The sequence below is a fragment of the Argopecten irradians genome, unplaced genomic scaffold, assembly GCF_041381155.1.
Source record: "Argopecten irradians isolate NY unplaced genomic scaffold, Ai_NY scaffold_0649, whole genome shotgun sequence".
Classification (NCBI taxonomy): domain Eukaryota; kingdom Metazoa; phylum Mollusca; class Bivalvia; order Pectinida; family Pectinidae; genus Argopecten; species Argopecten irradians.
This window is the reverse complement of record NW_027188116.1, coordinates 16,486-37,018: the sequence shown is the minus strand read 5'-3', so window position 1 is coordinate 37,018 and position 20,533 is coordinate 16,486. Positions and strand designations below refer to the sequence as shown.

Sequence of the window (20,533 nt, the reverse complement as noted above, 5' to 3'; positions counted from 1 at the left end):
TACAATTCATTATAAAGTTTATTTACAATTATGTTACTCTAAATTAACTATGCGAATTTAGTGTACTCAAATTCGTGATCGAAGTAAAGTACGTTTTAAAATAATATCCAATATTTTTAAATTTCATTTCTTGAAAAATTCAATATTGATCAAACTTAATTTGATACAAAAAGTTGTAAATGCAAGACAAATTATTTTTATAATGTCTATTATTCATACAGTGTAACTTTCCTAAAAAGTAAATCATCAGGACCTACCAGAGTTTCGTTAATATAGGACAGGTGTTCTGGATAAAAACATGTTTATGTAACTATTAATCCAAGAAGAAATGATTCTATATTAAACTGAAATGGATAGAAATCCGTATTAGCCAATGGGTCGGATGTTAACAGTTACATTCGTAAATAAATACCAATTATAGTATTCCGCATTTGCTACTTGTGGTTTTCGGTTCATTGGTGGACAACTTCGCGTCGACCTCGGAGTCGTTTGGGACCCCATCCTTAAATCCAAGATTTGATAACAATAATAATAAATGTGTTTCGAGATTGCTAATCAAATATCATTGAAATATGTTTTCTAAAGCAACACTACTGAAGAATAAAAATGATGAATTTTCCCTATACACATAACGAGTCCTATGGCTACAGTTCCGTAGAACAGCCCCACACGCTCATCTGATATCGTATCCATTCCTGTCGTCATAACAACATCCCCCTTCCGGAGCCCCATCGCAATGAGACCTGTTTCGCTACAGGCACGTGACTGAAATGATAAAAACTCGTAACGAAAAGAAAGGGTAAATATAATCACGCATTAATAAATAAATATCATGAAATTCTAAAATTGTATCAATGCACCAATACCAAACGATTAAGTAAAAAGCAAGGTATTGTAAACACATTTGTTCATTGTAATTCATTTTCCAATTGTCCCCCGTATAATTACAGCGACAACGTCATTAGCACGATGCCAATCTTACCACGTAAGATAACTCTTCGTCTGAACCTATTGTTTAACACACTCTTGTGAACATAAATTTGCTTTAAATCAAAGTTAAAGCTTAAGAGACAAATAGTAGTCCTAAAAAAATACCAAAATATAAAATTACTCTCGTCTCTATTAGTTTCAATACTAAATCACTCTTGCCATGAGTTCCGCGAGAGTTTCCGTACCGATGTTTTACTCTGACAAGGTCGGACTTCCCAGGATTTTCAGTACCAAATATTAACCATAAAATGGAGCTCCAGAGGATTTACAGTACCAAATCTTTACCCTATAAAGGAGCTCCCCTGCATTTTCAGTACACAAATATCCCTATCCTAAAAAAAGTAAGCTCCTCATTATCTTATGCAATACAAATTTTTTTTTACCCTAGCAAGGGACTCATCGGGATTTACAAGACAAAATGTTTACCCCGAACAAAGGACTCATCGGGATTTACAGGACAAAACAATGTTTTACCCTAAGAAAGGAGTTTCCCCGATACCCTTACATGTAGTACCAAATTCTGACACGGGAGTCCTGTCCTGATAATTTTCTATATCGAAATCCCTACCCTAACTAGGAGGTCGCCGAGCGTAAGTTCCTGAATTATAGTCCGGGACTTTAAATGTAACATGATAAGGATCCTGTCCTGCAGACTTTTCTAGGATCTGTCCTAACGTCCTACCGCTCAGTGTTGAGTTAGGACACACACCGTGGTAGTAACTCTGTGTCAGGGGAGTGTCAGCCGGTCGACTCTCTCTGTAAATTAATTAAATTCGTTATAGTTTATATATTCAAACAGGACTGATTTTGTAAGGTTTTTTATTTTCGCAGTCGGCGTTACAATTCGTTTGATAATGCTCGTTTTTTTACATTTCTGAAGACAGAATTCTGATGTCCTCTTCGTTTTTCAAAACAATATCATGATGTATTCAAGGAGAATCAATTTGAGTCGTTCAGTGACCATTCAGCAATAAAGAAAATATTTTGCATGAATTCACAATCCAGAAGTCAAGAAGAAATATACATTATCCATATAGTTTAAGTTCCCACAAAATATACAATGGGACGAAAGTAATGAATAGTTTTTATTGTTTTGTAATTTACTCTCACATAAAAATGGAGAAATATGTCACAGTCACTTTTTTCCATTTGTCACGTTAAATAATTCTCTAAAATTTAACCGAAAAAAATCTACTTTTCATATGACGAATAGATAATAGATACAAACGCTGCTATTAAGTTTTTCCTATCTCACAAAAGTATTAATTTGAAAATAAATGTTAAGAAACAGCACATATGGGTACTACCACGATCCGCTTAATATCGCTTGACTTCATGGGTTTTTAACTAAGACTGATGCAGTGTAACAACTATGTATCGTTTGGTTGTTCCAGGTTGTAGCAGGCCTTCAAAGTTATATGTGTGGTTTTATGACCATGAATCTACGCCTCGCTGCAGATTTGAAATTATGTATGTGTGACTATTGTCACCAAGTAGCGCCTCGCTGCAGACAGTCCGTGATAACTTAGCCTGCTGCTCTAAAGCAATGATCATAAAAGGTGCCTAAATTTAGAATTTGAAAATCTCCTCTCTTAACCTACTTTCGTTTTCCTATTATTTACCGTATCACCGACTTATGTTTGGCCTTGAAGTGACCATTCACCCTAGTTCATCCCTGACCCATGGTCTATTTACCCAAACGCTCTATCATCGTCTATCACAAATATTTTCAATATCCACATAAGGAAATAATCATGAGCCTAAAATATAGGATGTTTTTGAATAAAATTTTTTTTTGAAGAAACCCAGTTTTTCACTTGCTTATACTCCTCCCTCTATTTGCATCACATGCTCCTATATCTAACTCTAATGGCTCACTAGCTCATTCATGTACGTTACGGGTACAAGACACAAACTAAACTTAATGCTATTACACAAAAACCATTGTTATTTGTGTAGCTAAAACAACTGAATGTTATTTAGTAATCTATGTTCTATAACTTAAGTTCAAATTTCTCATATAGCACTAGATAGCAAATAAATCGACCATTTTGAAATTAAGATGCATTTTGCACTGAACAATAATGAAATTCATATAATTTACCTATTCATTATCAAGAACCTCAATTTCAATTATTTCAATATAGTTCATGTTATTGTTTCCAAGAAATATTTACCTGTCGTAAAAACATTTTTACTTTTGAAATTTATTATTAACCAGCCAATTAGTGGCCAGCTCAAAATGTTATCCTAGTTTCAATCCTTATACACAAGGGACTATTTCGAAGATTTATCTTTATTAAGTTGGCTGTTCTCAACGACACAGCAATAAACACATTACGTCTCCCTACACATCACGATGCCGCGGTAGCCGAGTGGTTAAGATGTCCAGATATATTACCACAAGTCCCCCACCTTTCAGTAACGATTTCGAATACCATGTTGGACAGTTGTCAGGTACTGAACGCTTGTCGGTGGGTATTCTACGGGTACTCCAGCTTTCCTCCACCACCAAAACCTAACACATTCTTAGATGCCACTGACTATTAATATGTGTCTTTAAACCACCCAAACTAAACCAAGCATACATAACACATACACTGTACATGGAACAGTGTTAAAGACAAAAACTATGGCTCTATCGGACTGAGCCAAAAAAGCATGCTCCGTCAGCTGAGTGACAGAGACCGTATTTAATACTATGTACAAACCACACAGACCCGCTTCGTTTACACCACTCCCACTGTTTTTTTTCTTGAGATTTTCTAAATCTCAACCCGAGATTCTTTAACCACCTTTCCATGGGTTACTTATTTGGGCGCCAATTATGTAGAAGAACAGGGAAAATACACATTCCTGTCGAGTGCCCCGACCAGGAATTGAACCCGGTTCTCCGACATGGAAATCTACGGCTCTACCGGCTGAGCCAAAGAAGCATGCTCCTTCAAATGAGTGACAGAGACCGTATTTGTACAAACCATACCGACCCCCTCCTTTTACAGTGCCCTGAAAATGACCTAAGCTGTAGATACAAACATTCAAAAACACACATTTCATTGTACCACATGTTTATAAACAATTACACAGATGTAAACACCGTCTGTAGACATCACATACCTTGACAAGTCCTTCACCTGTTTTCGCTGTACCATCTATGTTCTCCATCGTATAAATGTCACGCATGATCTGTTTCACTGTTTGTCGACTGAAGTTTTAGGTGACATGTGTTTACATTATATACTGCTCCTGATAACATCCCGTACCAGGTTAAATGTACATATGTGTTTAGGTCATATAATACTACATAACATACATAATACACAATAGAACGGTAGGATGAAAGTCTAGACGAGTCAGTGTAGTAGTAATTTTACAGTATAGGGTTGTCTTCTCTCCCGGTGTAACGAGTTTGCAAAAAGTAATTTTTCATACGAGAAATGATGTTTTAAAGAATCAGGAATTTAAGGAGGAACTTTTTTAAATGAAATATGACCGTGTGATCAAATAGACATACACACCTGAAGCTGGTTGATATAGGATGCCTAGCTGTATGGTTTACCTATGAAAGGAGCCTACAGTTTGTGTACGATATGATTTTAAATACATTTAAAGAGATAAACAAAAAAAAAACAAGATTTACAAAGGTACAAAATAAAATTTATTGTTAATAATAAAAAAACTATTTTACAAAAAACATGCATGTCTTTCAATGTCTTTTTGTCAGTAAACCAGACACAACGTAGCAACTTTGCTCGAACTTGTAAATATTATAGATGATTTCAGTCGAAACTTAATATGTCTCTTTCATGGCAAGCTCGTGTGACTTGATTGATATAAATGACATTAACACGTAAATTAGATTGAAAGTGGCCGTTTTATTAAAACGACGGATACATATCACTATGTAAAAAACAATCTGTTTCATTTTACGTGTGAAATTACGTAATACAAAACTTAACTCTTCAAAGTTTTTGTGCAAAACTATTAAACAAGTCAAAGATGGGAGTACAAAAAACGCCAGTAGCAGAATTGTATCATTACTTATGATTAAGTGAATACAATTATGGAAAAAACATTATCTTAACAGACCTTACCATATAAAAAGGCGGTCTGAAGGGGAGGTGGTGGGAAAGAAATTTTACACACAATAGCTTATTTACAACATTATTTACAGGCACTGGTTACAAATGAAAGACATTAATGTACCATACCTTGTATTACCTTGTGAAATTAACGTGAATAAAAAACTTGACTCTTCAAAGTTTTGTGCAAAACTATCAAACAAGTCAAAGATGGGAGTACAAAAATTGCCACCGAGATTACAAACCCTATGTAGTCTTGTAGTATAAAAAACAGAATACATAGGTGTAGAAATCTCTTTCCCCTATCCGCAGCCATGGGAAAGAATTATACCAAATAAAGCAAGGTGTGAAAAAATATTACACCTGTACGTAAATTGTATTCCACTATATGAAAAATCAGGAAAACTTTCTGACTGGGAATTCACATACAATGACAATGCCGATTTCAATTTAATGTCTAATAACTTCCCGACCCAATGGCCGGAAGCCAATACATAACATACCTCATGATAACAAATGAAAAAAGAATTTGGCACGGAAGACAATTTTCATGTTCAAAACCATTCAAAGTCATATTGTAATACAGCTAGTGAGACCCCCTAATAAAGTAAACTGAACAAAATTTCTAAAAGATCTATCGACCCAATGCCCATCAGACCCCTGATAATAAGACATATACACATAAAATGCAAATGGTATAAAGCTTCAGGAAACCGATATAATACAATTTAAGTAAAAGGTGAACAAAAATTAGATCTATGCGAATGTAACGCTTCTAAATGCCGTTGAATGACATCTTCCCATTTGCTGTATTTCATCGTCTGGTACACCGCGTGACGACGCAGAGTAGCTAGCCGCACCAACTACACGAAAACTATGAGTAGTGGAAACGTAGATTGGCGAGACCCGCCCAAGATAGTGAAGCTTTAAAACATTCGTTAAAGTATGAATATGAGATAAATGGGACAGGTACAACCGGGAAACAGAATAAAAGACCCGACTGAAGAACCCCTTACCTTTAGATACTGCTGAAGAGCTAGCACTGGGCAGAGATCATTATTTGACTTGAAGGGAACAAAAACCAGTGTTTATGGTCTAATGTTATGATACCCCTTTAAAGGAACGGAATGATAATTCCATCTGCGTCACCCAAGACCATACTGATTTTTGAAAACAGTATATCCTCAAAATGAAGGATATTGCCCTTTGATTTGTTCAGTGTCGTTTCGCCTACTCGTAAAAATGCATGAAAAAGCCAAAAACAACTACATAGCTTTCAGTAGCTGAACTGGTAAGCTGAGGATGTAGTATATCGCAAGTATCTTTCACATCTATCTATCTATCAATAAGGCTCGGTCTAACACAATACGGCTAATTAAACACAACACGGCTGAGTTTGCCACAACACGGCTGAGTCTAACACAACACGGCTGAGTTTAACACAACACGACTGAGTCTAACACAATACGGCTGAATTTAACACAACACCGCTAAATTTAACACAATACGGCTAAGTTTAACACAACACCGCTAAATTTACCACAATACGGCTGAGTAATTATATCAATACAACACGGCTGAGTTTAATACAATACGACTGAGTCTTACACAACACGGCTGAGTTTAACACAATACGACTGAGTCTTACACAATATGTATCACAGTGAGACTGAGTCTTTGATTTAACCTATATATATCTATGTAGCCGTTACAGCTAGAGAAATGCGTGAAATTATATTCTCTCTGATGAAGCTTCTAAATGGAGCGCGCGCTATGGTAAATTTCACAGCTGGACGTATACACTAGGTTAAATAAACCACACTCTCTATTTCATTTTCGGCAAAGTCTGCCTTGGTTAATTCTGTGAGTGCGCGTCTGCCCGAGGAAAGTATTTTTTATAGAGGAGAGACAAATATTTGTTTTGCTTACTTTAAACTTTGTTATTTTTTATATTGTATACCTTGTGGAGGTCAACCTATGTCTGTGTTTTCATATAAGCAAGAGCTTGTGTATCCTACTCACTAAAACCAGAATCATAAATGGGTTTTCATCCAAGGCGTCTAGTATTTCATACATTCTTGACACCCCCCGATATGATTCACTGAAAAAAAACCTTATTTTTTATAAAAAGCTCTTCTAATAACCCAACAGACCCACAGATTAACTAAATCATCAAAATAAAAATATAGTTTTATACATTTTATAAAAAAGTACCTAAATAGGAACCACAAAACTCTAATATATCATTGCGAGAAAGTGAAAGATGACTGAGTCAAGTGAACTGTTAGCTTGGTATGGAATCTGGAAATTATCTATGAATCGTTGTTATGTAAATAATGGATAACCTTTATACTTAATAGACATTTCCTAAAGAAGATTAATAAATGTAAATAATAGTTTATAGTTTTTTGCGATTTTCAGTAATAATTGAACACATAAGAAGACTAAATGAGTTTCGGCTAATTTTGAATAAGCTAACAATTCGTTACTGACTACAGTAAATAGAAATTCAGCTGTATGCACAGCTTGGAGAAAATCACGTGACCAAACCTCAAATTCCTGATATTTCACCTTCAGGTGCAGCAGTATGACCAAGATATTTATATGTGATCGATTCATGATCTGTGGTTTCAATAATTAATGTGTTAATATATTATTAATTGTAAATATTTGGAAAATGATGAATATAAAGCTAAAGGATGACTCTGTTATATAAGAATGTGAGGAAGAAAACTTTTTGAAAGCCTTTTAACATGACGAACATACGCAGGAATGGTAATTGGGTGATGAAATTGTGAGAGTTTGTATTTTATGTACAACATCCCAACATGATTCCGACGAGGAAATCCTTGCTACCGAACCTGGCTATGGAGACTCCTTGATGGATTAATTGTTTTGGTCTACTTTTCAATCTTGGGATATACGTGAAAAATGGAACAGTAAGATCATTGAAATACGGTATCATATTTACTAAACGGACGTTTGCGTAAAATTTACGCGTGATAGAGTTCCTAAAATTAGAGTGTTCCTTCTACTATCTTGTCCCTTATATGGGTTAAGCCTATATTATATTGTAGCGCTCGTTGAAAACAAATGTCGACCGACATTTCTCACGATCCTGCCACATTTTGTACAAAATCCCGTTAACACTATCAAGGTACCTCCCCATAATGTATATAAGTATTAGTGAGATGAAAAATATTCATTACTTTAGCATTATTCTAACAATGCATAGTCTTGTAGTTCTGAAATAAATGAATACTACAGTCGTTAAAGATGAGAATCGAATTCAAGTATTCATTTAAAAAATGTACCACTTGAAATCATATCTAAGCTTGAGTCTTGTATCATCCTTTCTTACTAGTTATTAACAGAACTATGTAGAGATGACCTTTTTATCATTACATCACCACAACGAGTACTGCGAAGCACGATTCTCTCTATTTTCCTCTAATACGTAATACAAATTATCAGCTCCTTTTCGTCGCGTAATGAAATCAAGACATAATGGGGCAAGGGAAGGTCCATATCAAGGATGTAAGTATCTGTCATTTGGTACAATTCAATTAATATACTTTAGAAACCAACGTATTTTACTCATTTACTGACTAAATATTCGAAATTAAAATGCCTTTTATTCGCGAAAATTATCCGTCGTGCTAGATCTACATTTTCGATGCTCTTCGACATTACCTGTGATATAGTGTAGTAGTAGTTTCCGCTGGGCGCGGAAATTGTCGCATGAAGATTTAACTCAGTACTAAGAACGCGAAATTTATAACGCTACTCGAAGAACAGCTTTAATTTAAAGTGAACATGAAAGAATGTATGGATGGATGACTTCACTGGTAATAGAGCAAGACTAAAATGACACTTATCTTACCCGTTTATCGATGTAGACAGGGTAATTTACAATTGTAGGTTTGAATAACACAAACTAAATACGATATCGAGGATAATTTATTATATTTTCATAAAAGATGGGCTACCCGACCGGCAGAGCACGCTAGGTATTTTTCACTATCAAGAAACAAGATCCGAACGATTATAAGATGATAATTTACCCAACTGGTAAAAAAGTTACTTACATTACAATCAATTACCTACGGATAAAAAAGTTTGAGCTTCAATTTACTTCCATTTAAAACTAAGAAAAATAATTAATTTGCATACCCTAAAAATTCCGTTGGCACTATGAATCTATCCATGGAATGACGTAATATTGCGACACTCACCAAAGGCGAACTAAATTATTTCAAAATAATAATTATTGTGTTTACATAGGCATAATATGACACGATTAAACATCAAGTATTGTTTCGAATCATGATTAATTGAAACATTTATTCACTGTCGAGCGTTGTGAGCATCTAAATGTTAATATGTTTGATCTTGGAATTATGAGGAGTTAAATAACATCTATCACGTGCGAATATGATGTAGAATCATTGCGCGACTAACACTCTAAACTTAATTAAAAATCAGAAGAGTCAATATAGGAAAAATGATTATAATTTAAATATTTAAGAATAATTTTGTACATTGAATATTTATCTGTCTTTCTATAAGACAGCGAGACAAAAGGAGTTCTGTATCCATTATGATGATCTACATTCAGCTGTGAAGTTCAGTTATACTGTATATCAAGATTTATTTCTTTTCGCTATTTAACAAATTTCTCTTCTCGAAATCACTGGGACGATAATGATATATCACCGAAAATAAAATGAGACGACAAAACTCTTTAAAATGACCAAAGTAAAACCAGAACATCACAAGCCAAGATTGCGACTAAGGAATCTACCGCGAATCTCTTGGTATAAAAACGTGACAACATACCCAACTCGCTAAAATCAAAATTAGTTTCATATGTAACTCTGGTAACAAGTTATAAGTCGGTTCTACAACGGATTCTCGATACATCCGTACATTACACACGCAGCTCATCTGATCTATTTATACAACCGGAGCGAATAGCGCTGATTATTTGATAAGTAAGGATTTAATTCCCATCACAGATTCTTACTATTCAACCTTCTATTAACTACTTATTTTCTCCCCATAGGACATTGTCTGAGGCCACGTTACCGGGAAAAAAAAGATCATTAATCAGAAAGTTACTGCATAGTGCGTTGGCAAGCATTGCTCAAATCCCCTCTTTATAAACGATAACAGTGCGCTTTCCCCCTGGTAACAGACGGTTAGCTATGCATATATGTGACATATAGAATGTGGTGTATCGAACCCACCTATGCGTTCAATTCTTTCCTTCTTCCCCATATTTTATGTGTTTAGCCCTCTTTAAAATAACATACTACACTCTATTTTTGTTGGAAAAATTCATTCTTCACTAATAAAGATGCAAAGAAAATGTGGTTTTGTTCCACCTTTTCTTATAAGACGTTCAATTCATTTGTCCATAATTGTGGATTGAATAACTTTTAATGCCTCTTTTGTATTTCATTTAGATTCGCAAACCTATGTGATTGACGACTGACAGGTAATTTTGTCTTATGGTAAGGTTTATTATATGATATGGATGCCTTTTGTAATCAGTCGGGTATGTTGGATTTCATTCCTTCACTGTACTCACCGTTAACTAATAAGCGTTATAACGGTCCATTGCGGACGTGTCCCATGAGGCGAAGCATTTAGAATCTCCCCGATAATATTGCAGAATATATCTTACACCGTGAAACTCGATATATACTGTGAATATGTGAAAGTTTTTTTTCACGCGAGCAGTAATTTACAACCAATAACGTGGAATAGAGTAATTTTTCGCGAAAAGTACCCCATTGATTTATCTGCTCAAGTGTTAATAAACTCATGTTGAGCACTAAGCTTGTAACATGAGGAGTAATATATTGCATCATATTAACCAATAAAGTGTCATATGTCATTTTACGTCCGTCCCACCTGCGAAGAATTCTTAACAACAGTCATCACTCAAAATATGCACTTTTAACATAGTGAGGGAAGTATCTCTCCAACTCAAAAGTGAAATGACAGTAATAATCCAATTGCTCCCAAAATGACTGACCAACTTCTATAGTCATGATAACTTTATAGGAGAATACCGCAATCTTAAGATCAGATATCTTTTTCATTGCGATATGTCACGCTCACATTATATATTTTTGTAGTGCGCAATGACCTCTGAGGACGAAAACTTTAGAGAGGCAATAGAAGGAATCAGTTTATTTGAGGCACCGTGTTACAAGAGAATACCCAGAATTCCGCAACAGTGACCGTGAAGTGATGCACCACTAATCTAAACATTAATCCTTACCGACGTATACACAGGAAGTCAATCCAATAGTAATTAAATGTATTAAAATATTTTGACTGATTATAGGATCATCTCTATAGATGGTATTTACATATGTCCATATGTACATTGTGCGACTAACTCAAATCCACTGCCATACGAGGAACGAACCGTTGTTAAAAATTACATTAGACAAATATCTAATATTTTGTGTTTATTTTTCACCGAATTAACTACAGTTTGTGATTTTAACTTATTAGTATCTACCGTAGAAAATTTGGTGTTCATGTTAAGCTGTGACTCACTGACACAAAATAGAGTTGTACAACCAACACAAGGGATACGCTAATCGCAAATCTTAAGGATCACGATCCAGACCTTTCTAAGAGGCTACAGTGGAGCTAGAGTAAGTAACAATTGAGTCTGTCTATAGAATATACCCGCTAAATCAAACCCATATAGAAATTGGCCTTGTATAGTGTCTCTTGTGCTAAACACTCGACTGTATTATGCCCAGTTTTCAGTATAATTTGACAGGACGAGATGTGCTTGTTCTGTGTTTGTAGCTGCATGCTTCATTAATATGCAACTAAAAAATAACAAATGTTCAATCATCAAAAAGAGGCATAACACGAACTCCAGTCTCGCAAAGTTCGCACATACTTCAATATAATCAACCAAATTTATTGATACAAAAAATTATGTAATGAAGCAAATTACCTTGACTTTTGACTTTTGCAATATCTTTTTGAGGTTCTCAAAACTGGCATTGTAAACAAAACAAGATGCGTAAATTGTATCAAAACCAAACTAGTTTTTCTTTTAGAATACTTGGAATTTATATTCAGTTTGATCCATTATATAAATATCTGATATTCTAATTTAAGGTTGTTGTTACGAATTTACGAATACCATGGACTGTGAAAATTAATGTATGAACTAATTATTATAAAACGTGTTAGGAAATCAATGAACGATTTCTCCTTACAGTAAACCGAAAAATAACAAAACGATTCAAATTACATTTGGCTGATAATTTCGTCGGGAAAATGTTTCTCAAAGACAGATAAACGCGGTATATTTTAATTTTTCTAGTTTTTTTTTTTTGTTTTGTTTCTTACATTTGCAAAAATATGACTCTTGTCAATATCGTACAGCCAGTTATTTTCGCGGGGATGCTATTTTCGCAAATTCGCAGGCCACTGCTATGATCACGAAAATTTGATCCACTGAAAAATTGAGACACGGTTGAATTCATATGTTTCATGAATGTCAGACCGCGAAAATTTAAAACCGCTAAAATTTATTTCCGTTGTTTACAGTTCAAATCGCGGATATTGTAACTGTCGAAAATGGTCGGCTATACGGTACATAGATATGCTATTTTAGAAATTTGAAATAATCTTGTTTCGAGGTTTGAGATGAAATCATTTTTGGCAAACAAAATAGGTATGCCTCTGGCGTCATAATCAGCCGTCATTTCTTGTAATAAAAATGACAATTAACCAAGTAGACATTCACATAGCTTCCTCGTGGAAGCCAGTAATAATCTGTAACTTTTTGGAGTTGATAAATACCAGTTACACATCTGAATGTTAACTGGAGAGTCTAGGCCAAACATATGTTGTTTACAATCTGCCAGGTGGAAACATTCAAGGCTAAAGTTAGACAAAACAAAATAACGAATAGAGGGTCTTAACAAAAATGTACATAATTACGGTGATAGAGTAAATAAACAATGTAGTTTTGTAGTCAAAGATATACGTGGTTAGTGATGGAGCCATACTGACAATAATGTAAAAATAAAATTCGCTGTTTAAATATGGTTCCCCAGCTACAGCAAAGACAACAAAAATGTCTACATCAACGAGTATTTCATGTTTATACGGTAACAGTCTATGTTGCTATGAAGGGGACGATATACATAATTATTCAATCTAATTAAAATTAGACTTGTAATTTGCTCCCACTACGATACTCTACGTTACGCTTCAATACAAGTCAAATGTTTCGTTCCGTCGTCTGTTTACAACAATAGCAACGTCACGAAGACGCTTGTAATCGTATGCATTGCTCCATTCACCTAATCACCGAAAGATTGTGACAGCAGAAATTATGAAATTCCATTTAACACTACTTTAAAAAAAAATCTTTTCGTACTCATATGATGTTAACACTGAAATGACATAAACAAATATTACCTTGTACAAGTTGTATGTCTCAATCAACACATCATTTTTGTATTTTTACCTGTTGAGGGTAACTTTCGAATCGCCCCCGATATCGTCGAAAATGTTCCCGTAATTCATCTTTTGGCAAAAACCAGCTGCTACTTTTTGAATATAGGGACTCCATGATGTTGATCGGGTTAAGAGTTCCGAACCTGAAATGAAACCGTGAAAATATGAAACGATATAAAAAAAATACATATTTAGCTTTTTTATAACTATCATAATGATATAGCGAGTTTACAAATTTTAATATCAATCTCAATATATTATCGAAAATTCTGAAATCATACTGATATTGCATCATAATAATTATGCAATCTAATTAAAATTAGACTTGTATTGAAGCGTAACGTAGAGTATCGTAGTGGGAGCAGAATTACAAGTCTAATTTTAATTAGATTGAATAATTATGTATATCGTCCCTTCATAGCAACATAGACTGTTACCGTATAACATGAAATACTCGTTGTGTAGACATTTTTGTTGTCTTTGCTGTAGCTGGGGAACCATATTTAAACAGCGAATTTTATTTTAACATTATTGTCAGTATGGCTCCATCAGCTAACCACGTATATCTTTGACTACAAAACTACATTGTTTATTTACTCTATCACCGTAATTATGTACATTTTTGTTAAGACCCTCTATTCGTTATTTTGTTTTGTCTAACTTTAGCCTTGAATGTTTCCACCTGGCAGATGTAAACAACATATGTTTGGCCTAGACTCTCCAGTTAACATTCAGATGTGTAACTGGTATTTATCAACTCCAAAAAGTTACAGATTATTACTGGCTTCCACGAGGAAGCTATGTGAATGTCTACTTGGTTAATTGTCATTTTTATTACAAGAAATGACGGCTGATTATGACGCCAGAGGCATACCTATTTTGTTTGCCAAAAATGATTTCATCTCAAACCTCGAAACAAGATTATTTCAAATTTCTAAAATAGCATATCTATGTACCGTATAGCCGACCATTTTCGACAGTTACAATATCCGCGATTTGAACTGTAAACAACGGAAATAAATTTTAGCGGTTTTAAATTTTCGCGGTCTGACATTCATGAAACATATGAATTCAACCGTGTCTCAATTTTTCAGTGGATCAAATTTTCGTGATCATAGCAGTGGCCTGCGAATTTGCGAAAATAGCATCCCCGCGAAAATAACTGGCTGTACGATATTGACAAGAGTCATATTTTTGCAAATGTAAGAAACAAAACAAAAAAAAAAAACTAGAAAAATTAAATATACGCGTTTTATCTGTCTTTGAGAAAACATTTTCCCGACGAAATTATCAGCCAAATGTAATTTGAATCGTTTTGTTATTTTTCGGTTTACTGTAAGGAGAAATCGTTCATTGATTTCCTAACACGTTTTTATAATAATTAGTTCATACATTAATTTTCACAGTCCATGGTATTCGTAAATTCGTAACAACAACCTTAAATTAGAATATCAGATATTTATATAATGGATCAAACTGAATATAAATTCCAAGTATTCTAAAAGAAAAACTAGTTTGGTTTTGATACAATTTACGCATCTTGTTTTGTTTACAATGCCAGTTTTGAGAACCTCAAAAAGATATTGCAAAAGTCAAAAGTCAAGGTAATTTGCTACATTACATAATTTTTTGTATCAATAAATTTGGTTGATTATATTGAAGTATGTGCGAACTTTGCGAGACTGGAGTTCGTGTTATGCCTCTTTTTGATGATTGAACATTTGTTATTTTTTAGTTGCATATTAATGAAGCATGCAGCTACAAACACAGAACAAGCACATCTCGTCCTGTCAAATTATACTGAAAACGGGCAAACCAGTCGTCCCTTTCCATTTAGGCTGAGAGTAAAGCAGAGACATAAACTGCCACTTTTATAGGGTTTGCTTTAGCGTATATCTATAGACAGAACAATGTTACTTACTCTCGCCACCTGTAGCCTCTTAGAAAGGTCTGAATGTGATCCATAAGAATTGTATAGCGTATCTTGTGTTGGTTTGACAACTTATTTTGAGTCAGTGATTCCAGATCAGCCACCATTTTCTCGTTAGCTATCTAATAATTCAAAACAAAACTGTAGTTAATTCGTGAAATTAAACAAATATTTGTTATTTTCTAATGTAATTTTAACACGGTCGTTCCTCCGTAAGGCAGTGCTTTGAGTCGTCGCACAATGTAAAATGACTATAAAACCATCAATGTATAAAACAGTCAATAATGATACCTTTCTCCTTTGGAATGCTTCCTGTGTATATGACGTCAGCTTATGATCGTGTGCATCACTTCCGGTCACTGTAGCGAATTCTGGGTATTCCTGTAACACGTGCTCAAATAACTGTTCTTCTATTGCCTCTAATTTTTCGTCCTCAGTCATCGCCACTACAACATATTATAGGTGACAGATATCTATGAAATATATCGATCTTACATTGGGTATTCCTAAATTACATATATAGAGTTGTCAGTCATTTTGGGAGCTATTGGTTATTACGTCATTCACTTTGTTTGTGGGATTTCCATCATATGTTAATGTGAATATTTTCGTGAGCTTTTAAATTCTCGATTAGGACGGGTAAATACTTCACTATTTTATTAATATTGCAATATATACATCTGTTACAGTTTTGCTACATAGTTTAATACATGTATCAGATACCAGCGGGGAAATTTTCGCGAAAAAACCTCCTTCACGTTATTAGTGTAAATTCCAGCTCGCGTAAAATTTCACATTTACAGTATATATCGGTATCACGGTGAAAATAATTTTGCAATATTCTCGGGGAATTTTAAATGCTCCCCCATGGACACGTCCGCATGGACGTTATGCCATTGTTACAGTGAGTACAGTACATCAGTAAGACATATTGCCGTCAGCCTTCAAACACTGGTTTACAAATCTAAATGAAACAAAAGAGGCTAAGTTATAATCACAATATGACAATTAATGTCGTTTATGAAAAAAGTGAACAAACCACATTTTATTTCTTCTTTATAGTGATGAATTCCCAACAAATGGTTGTGTTTAAGGCTACAATCTGGAAAGGAAAGTTGACGCATTGGTGGTTCGTACACCATTCTATTCACATTATGCATAGCTAACCGTTGTTCCAGGGAAACGCCTGTATCGTTAAAAAGGTATTTGCAATGCTGCCAACCACTTTCTATTTTCTGAATAATGATCCTTTTTTTTCCGGACGTGGCCAAAACTGCTGGGAAATAATTAGTAAAAGTTGAAATAAGAATCTGTATGGAATTAACCTACATAATCAATCGCTATTGCTCCGGAGCTATAGACAGATGGTGTCTGGTAATGGACGGATATCGGATCCGTGTAAAATCGACTTTTACATTTACCAGTATACTATGAAGCAATTTTTATTTTAGCGGTGGGTAAGTTTCACGTTTGTATACCTTTTCGCGGAGATTCCTTTTCGCAATCTAGGCTTCTGATTTTTGGTTTTACTTTGTATTTTAAAGAGTTTTGTCTCGATTTATTTTCGGGATATCTTATCGCCCATGAAATCCGAGAAATGTTAAATCGAAAATAACTTTATACAGTATAACGGACTTCAGCTGATGTTATCATAAAATGATACCAGCTATTGTCTCGTGTCTTAGAAGAAAGATATATATACAAATATCTTTAATATTAACACAAACATGTATATTGACTACTGATTTTAATAAGTTTAGATTGATATTGCGCAGTGATTATACAATTCGCACGTGATAGATGATATTTAAGTCCTCAAAACCAAGAAACAATTAACATTAATATAAAATTATAATTATCTCGTACTCGTAATTACGTTTGTGTCATTCAAACCTACAATGTCAATTCCCTGTCAACATGATAAACGTTTAAGAAAAGTGTCATTGTAGTCTTCTCTTTATCCAGTGAAGTCATCCATCCATACACTTCTCATTTTCAACTTTACAATTAAAAGAGTTTCGCGTGCGATAAATTTCGCGGATTTCGCAAGCAATAAAAAATTGCGAAATAAATCGCTGAGGAACTCTCTACAATTCACGTAAAGTTAATCATCGAAAGTCTAGATCGCGGAATGAAATGTTCGCGAAAGGTATTTAATTTCGAAATTTAGTCGAAATGAAAATACAATGGTTTACAGTATATTAATAATGTACAATGACAACTACATCCTTGATATGACCTTCCCTGCCATTCTGTCATGATTTCAATAGCGCAAAGAGCTATTATTTTATGACGTTTTGGAATTTGAATCTGCCTGCGTACACGTTTTGGAGATGTATGATAAAAGGTATCTTACATTTATGTTAATTCTAAGAATTATACAAAACTCAGCTTGAATATGATTTCATTGGTACATTTTTTAAATGATCTTGAATTCGATTCTCCTTTTACACTGAATATTCATTATTCTATAAAGACATCTGTTTTATCTAATATAATTTTTCTCTCATAAATACTTATATCCTTATGGGATGTACCTTGATAGTGTTACGGGAATTTCGTACAAAAAGGGCAGGCGTAAATGTCGGTCGACATTTGAATCAACGAGGTCAATATAATACATGCTTAACCAAAAAAAGGGACAATAGTTGAAGGGAAACTAATTTTAGGACTCTATCACTGGTAATTTTTACCGCAAAGGTCGTTTAAAAATATTATACCGTATCAATGATCTTACCGTTCATTTTTCCATATATCCCAGATTGAAAAGTCAACAAAACAATTAATCCAACAAGAGTCTCCATTGCAGGGTTGGTAGCAAGATCCTCGTCGGAATCATGTTGGATGTTTACATAAACAAACTCTCACAATTTCATCCACCAATTACCATTCCTGCGTATGTCGTCATTTAAAAGGCTTTCAAAAAAAGTGTTCTTCCTCACATTCTTATATACAGAGTCATCTTTAGTTTATATTCATCCATTTTCCAAATATTTACAATTAATAATATATTAACACATTAATTATTGAAACCACAGATCATGATCGATCACATATAACTATCTTGGTCATACTGCTGTACCTGAAGGTGAAAAATCAGGAATTGAGGTTTGGTCACGTGATTTCTCCAAGCTGTGCTACAGCTGATTTCTATTTACTGAAGTCAGTAACGAATTGTTAGCTTATTCAAATTAGCCGAAACATTTAGACTTCTTATGTTTCAATTATTACTGAAAATCGCAAAAAACTATAAACTATTATTTACATTTATTAATTACTTTAGGAAATGTCTATTAAGTATAAAGGTTATCCATTATTTACATAACAACGATCATAGATATTTCCAGATTCCATACCAAGCTAACAGTTCACTGACTCAGTCATCTTTCACTTTCTCGCAATGATATATTAGAGTTTGGTGGTTCCTATTTAGTTACTTTTTTATAAAATGTATAAAACTATATTTTTATTTTGATGATTTATTTAATCTGTGGTCTGTTGGGTTTATTTTTTTTATAAAAAATAAGGTTTTTTTTTCAGTGAATCATATCGGGGGGTGCAGATGTATGAAATACTAGAGCCATGATGATTACCCCAGATTTATGATTCTGGAGTTTTAGTGGAGTTAGGATACACAAGCCACTGGCTTATACTAAAAACACCGGACAATAGGTTGACCTCCACAAGTATACAATAAAAAATAACCAATGTTTTAAGTAAGCAAAAACAATATTTGCTCTCCAAAAATACTCTTCATCGGTAAGACGGCAGCGCTCAAACGAATGCAACATGGCAGACTTTGCCGCAAATGAAAATTGAGAGTGTGGTTTATTTAACATAGTGTATAACGTCCTGATGTTGAAAAATACATTGCGACGAGCTAAATTTAGAAGCTGCATCAGTGAGAATATATATTTCAAGCAATTTCTTTAGCTGTAACGGCTACAAGTAGATATATATAGGGTATAATCAAAAGAATCAATGTCTCAATGTGTCTACTTATTGTGTAAGACTCAGTCGTATTGTGTTAAACTCAGCCGTGTTGTGTTAAATTCAGTCGTATTGTGTTAGACTCAGCCGTGTTGTGTTAAAACTCAGCCGTGTTGTATTGATATAATTACTCAGCCGTATTGTGTTAAATTTAGCGGTGTTGTGTTAAATTCAGCCGTATTGTGTTAAACGTAGCCGTGTTGTGTTAAATTCAGCCGTATTGTGTTAGACTTAGCTGTGTTGTGTTAAGTTCAAGCCGTGTTGTATTGATATAATTACTCAGTCGTATTGTGTTAAATTCAGCCGTATTGTGTTAGACTTAGCCGTATTGTGTTAATTCAGCCGTGTTGTGTTAGATTCAGCCGTGTTGTATTGATATAATTACTCAGCCGTATTGTGTTAAATTCAGCCGTATTGTGTTAAATTCAGCCGTATTGTGTTAGACTCAGCCGTGTTGTGTGTAAACTCAGCCGTATTGTATTAGACTCAGCCGTGTTGTGTTAAAACTTAGCCGTGTTGTGTTAAATTCAGCCGTATTGTGTTAGACTCAGCCGTGTTGTGTTTAATTAGCAGTATTGTGTTAGACTGAGCCATATTGTGTCAGACTCAGCCGTATTGTGTTAGACTTAGCCGTATTGTGTTAGACTCAGCCGTGTTGTGTTAAATTCAGCCGTATTGTGTTAGACTCAGCCGTGTTGTGTTTAATTAGCAGTATTGTGTTAGACTGAGCCATATTGTGTTAGACTCAGCCGTATTGTGTTAGACTTAGCCGTATTGTGTTAGACTCAGTCGTGTTGTGTTAAACTTAGCCGTATTGTGTTAGACTCAGCTGTGTTGTGTTAAACTTAGCCGTGTTGTGTTAAATTCAGCCGTATTGTGTTAGACTCAGCCGTGTTGTGTTAAATTCAGCCGTGTTGTGTTAGACTCAGCCGTGTTGTGTTAAATTGTGTAGCTCGTATTGTGTTAGACTCAGCCGTGTTTGTGTTATAAATTCAGCCGTATTGTGTTAGACTCAGCCGTGTTGTGTTTA

The 20,533-nt window shown here is 34.4% G+C and overlaps 1 protein-coding gene across 1 annotated transcript; it reads right to left on the bottom strand.

The window, feature by feature from the left end:
- Positions 1–1,559: 1,559 nt before the first annotated feature.
- LOC138313317 (uncharacterized) lies at positions 1,560–18,744 on the bottom strand. Its single transcript, XM_069253811.1, has 6 exons — positions 18,251–18,744; positions 15,805–15,959; positions 15,505–15,635; positions 13,594–13,726; positions 2,686–2,750; positions 1,560–1,746 (listed from the first exon to the last, which is right to left on the bottom strand). The coding sequence occupies exons 1-6, from the start codon at positions 18,315–18,317 to the stop codon at positions 1,560–1,562; spliced, it is 738 nt and encodes a 245-aa protein (XP_069109912.1). The 5' UTR covers positions 18,318–18,744.
- Positions 18,745–20,533: the final 1,789 nt, after the last annotated feature.

Coding starts and splice junctions, on each gene's coding strand:
- LOC138313317 (XM_069253811.1), bottom strand. CDS start 18,317: ATGGAGACTCTTGTTGGATTAATTGTTTTGTTGACTTTTCAATCTGGG. Junction 15,636..15,804: donor AAGCATTCCAAAGGAGAAAG/GTATCATTATTG, acceptor TTGAATTATTAG/ATAGCTAACGAGAAAATGGT. Junction 2,751..13,593: donor TCGAAAGTTACCCTCAACAG/GTAAAAATACAA, acceptor CCTATATTTTAG/GCTCATGATTATTTCCTTAT.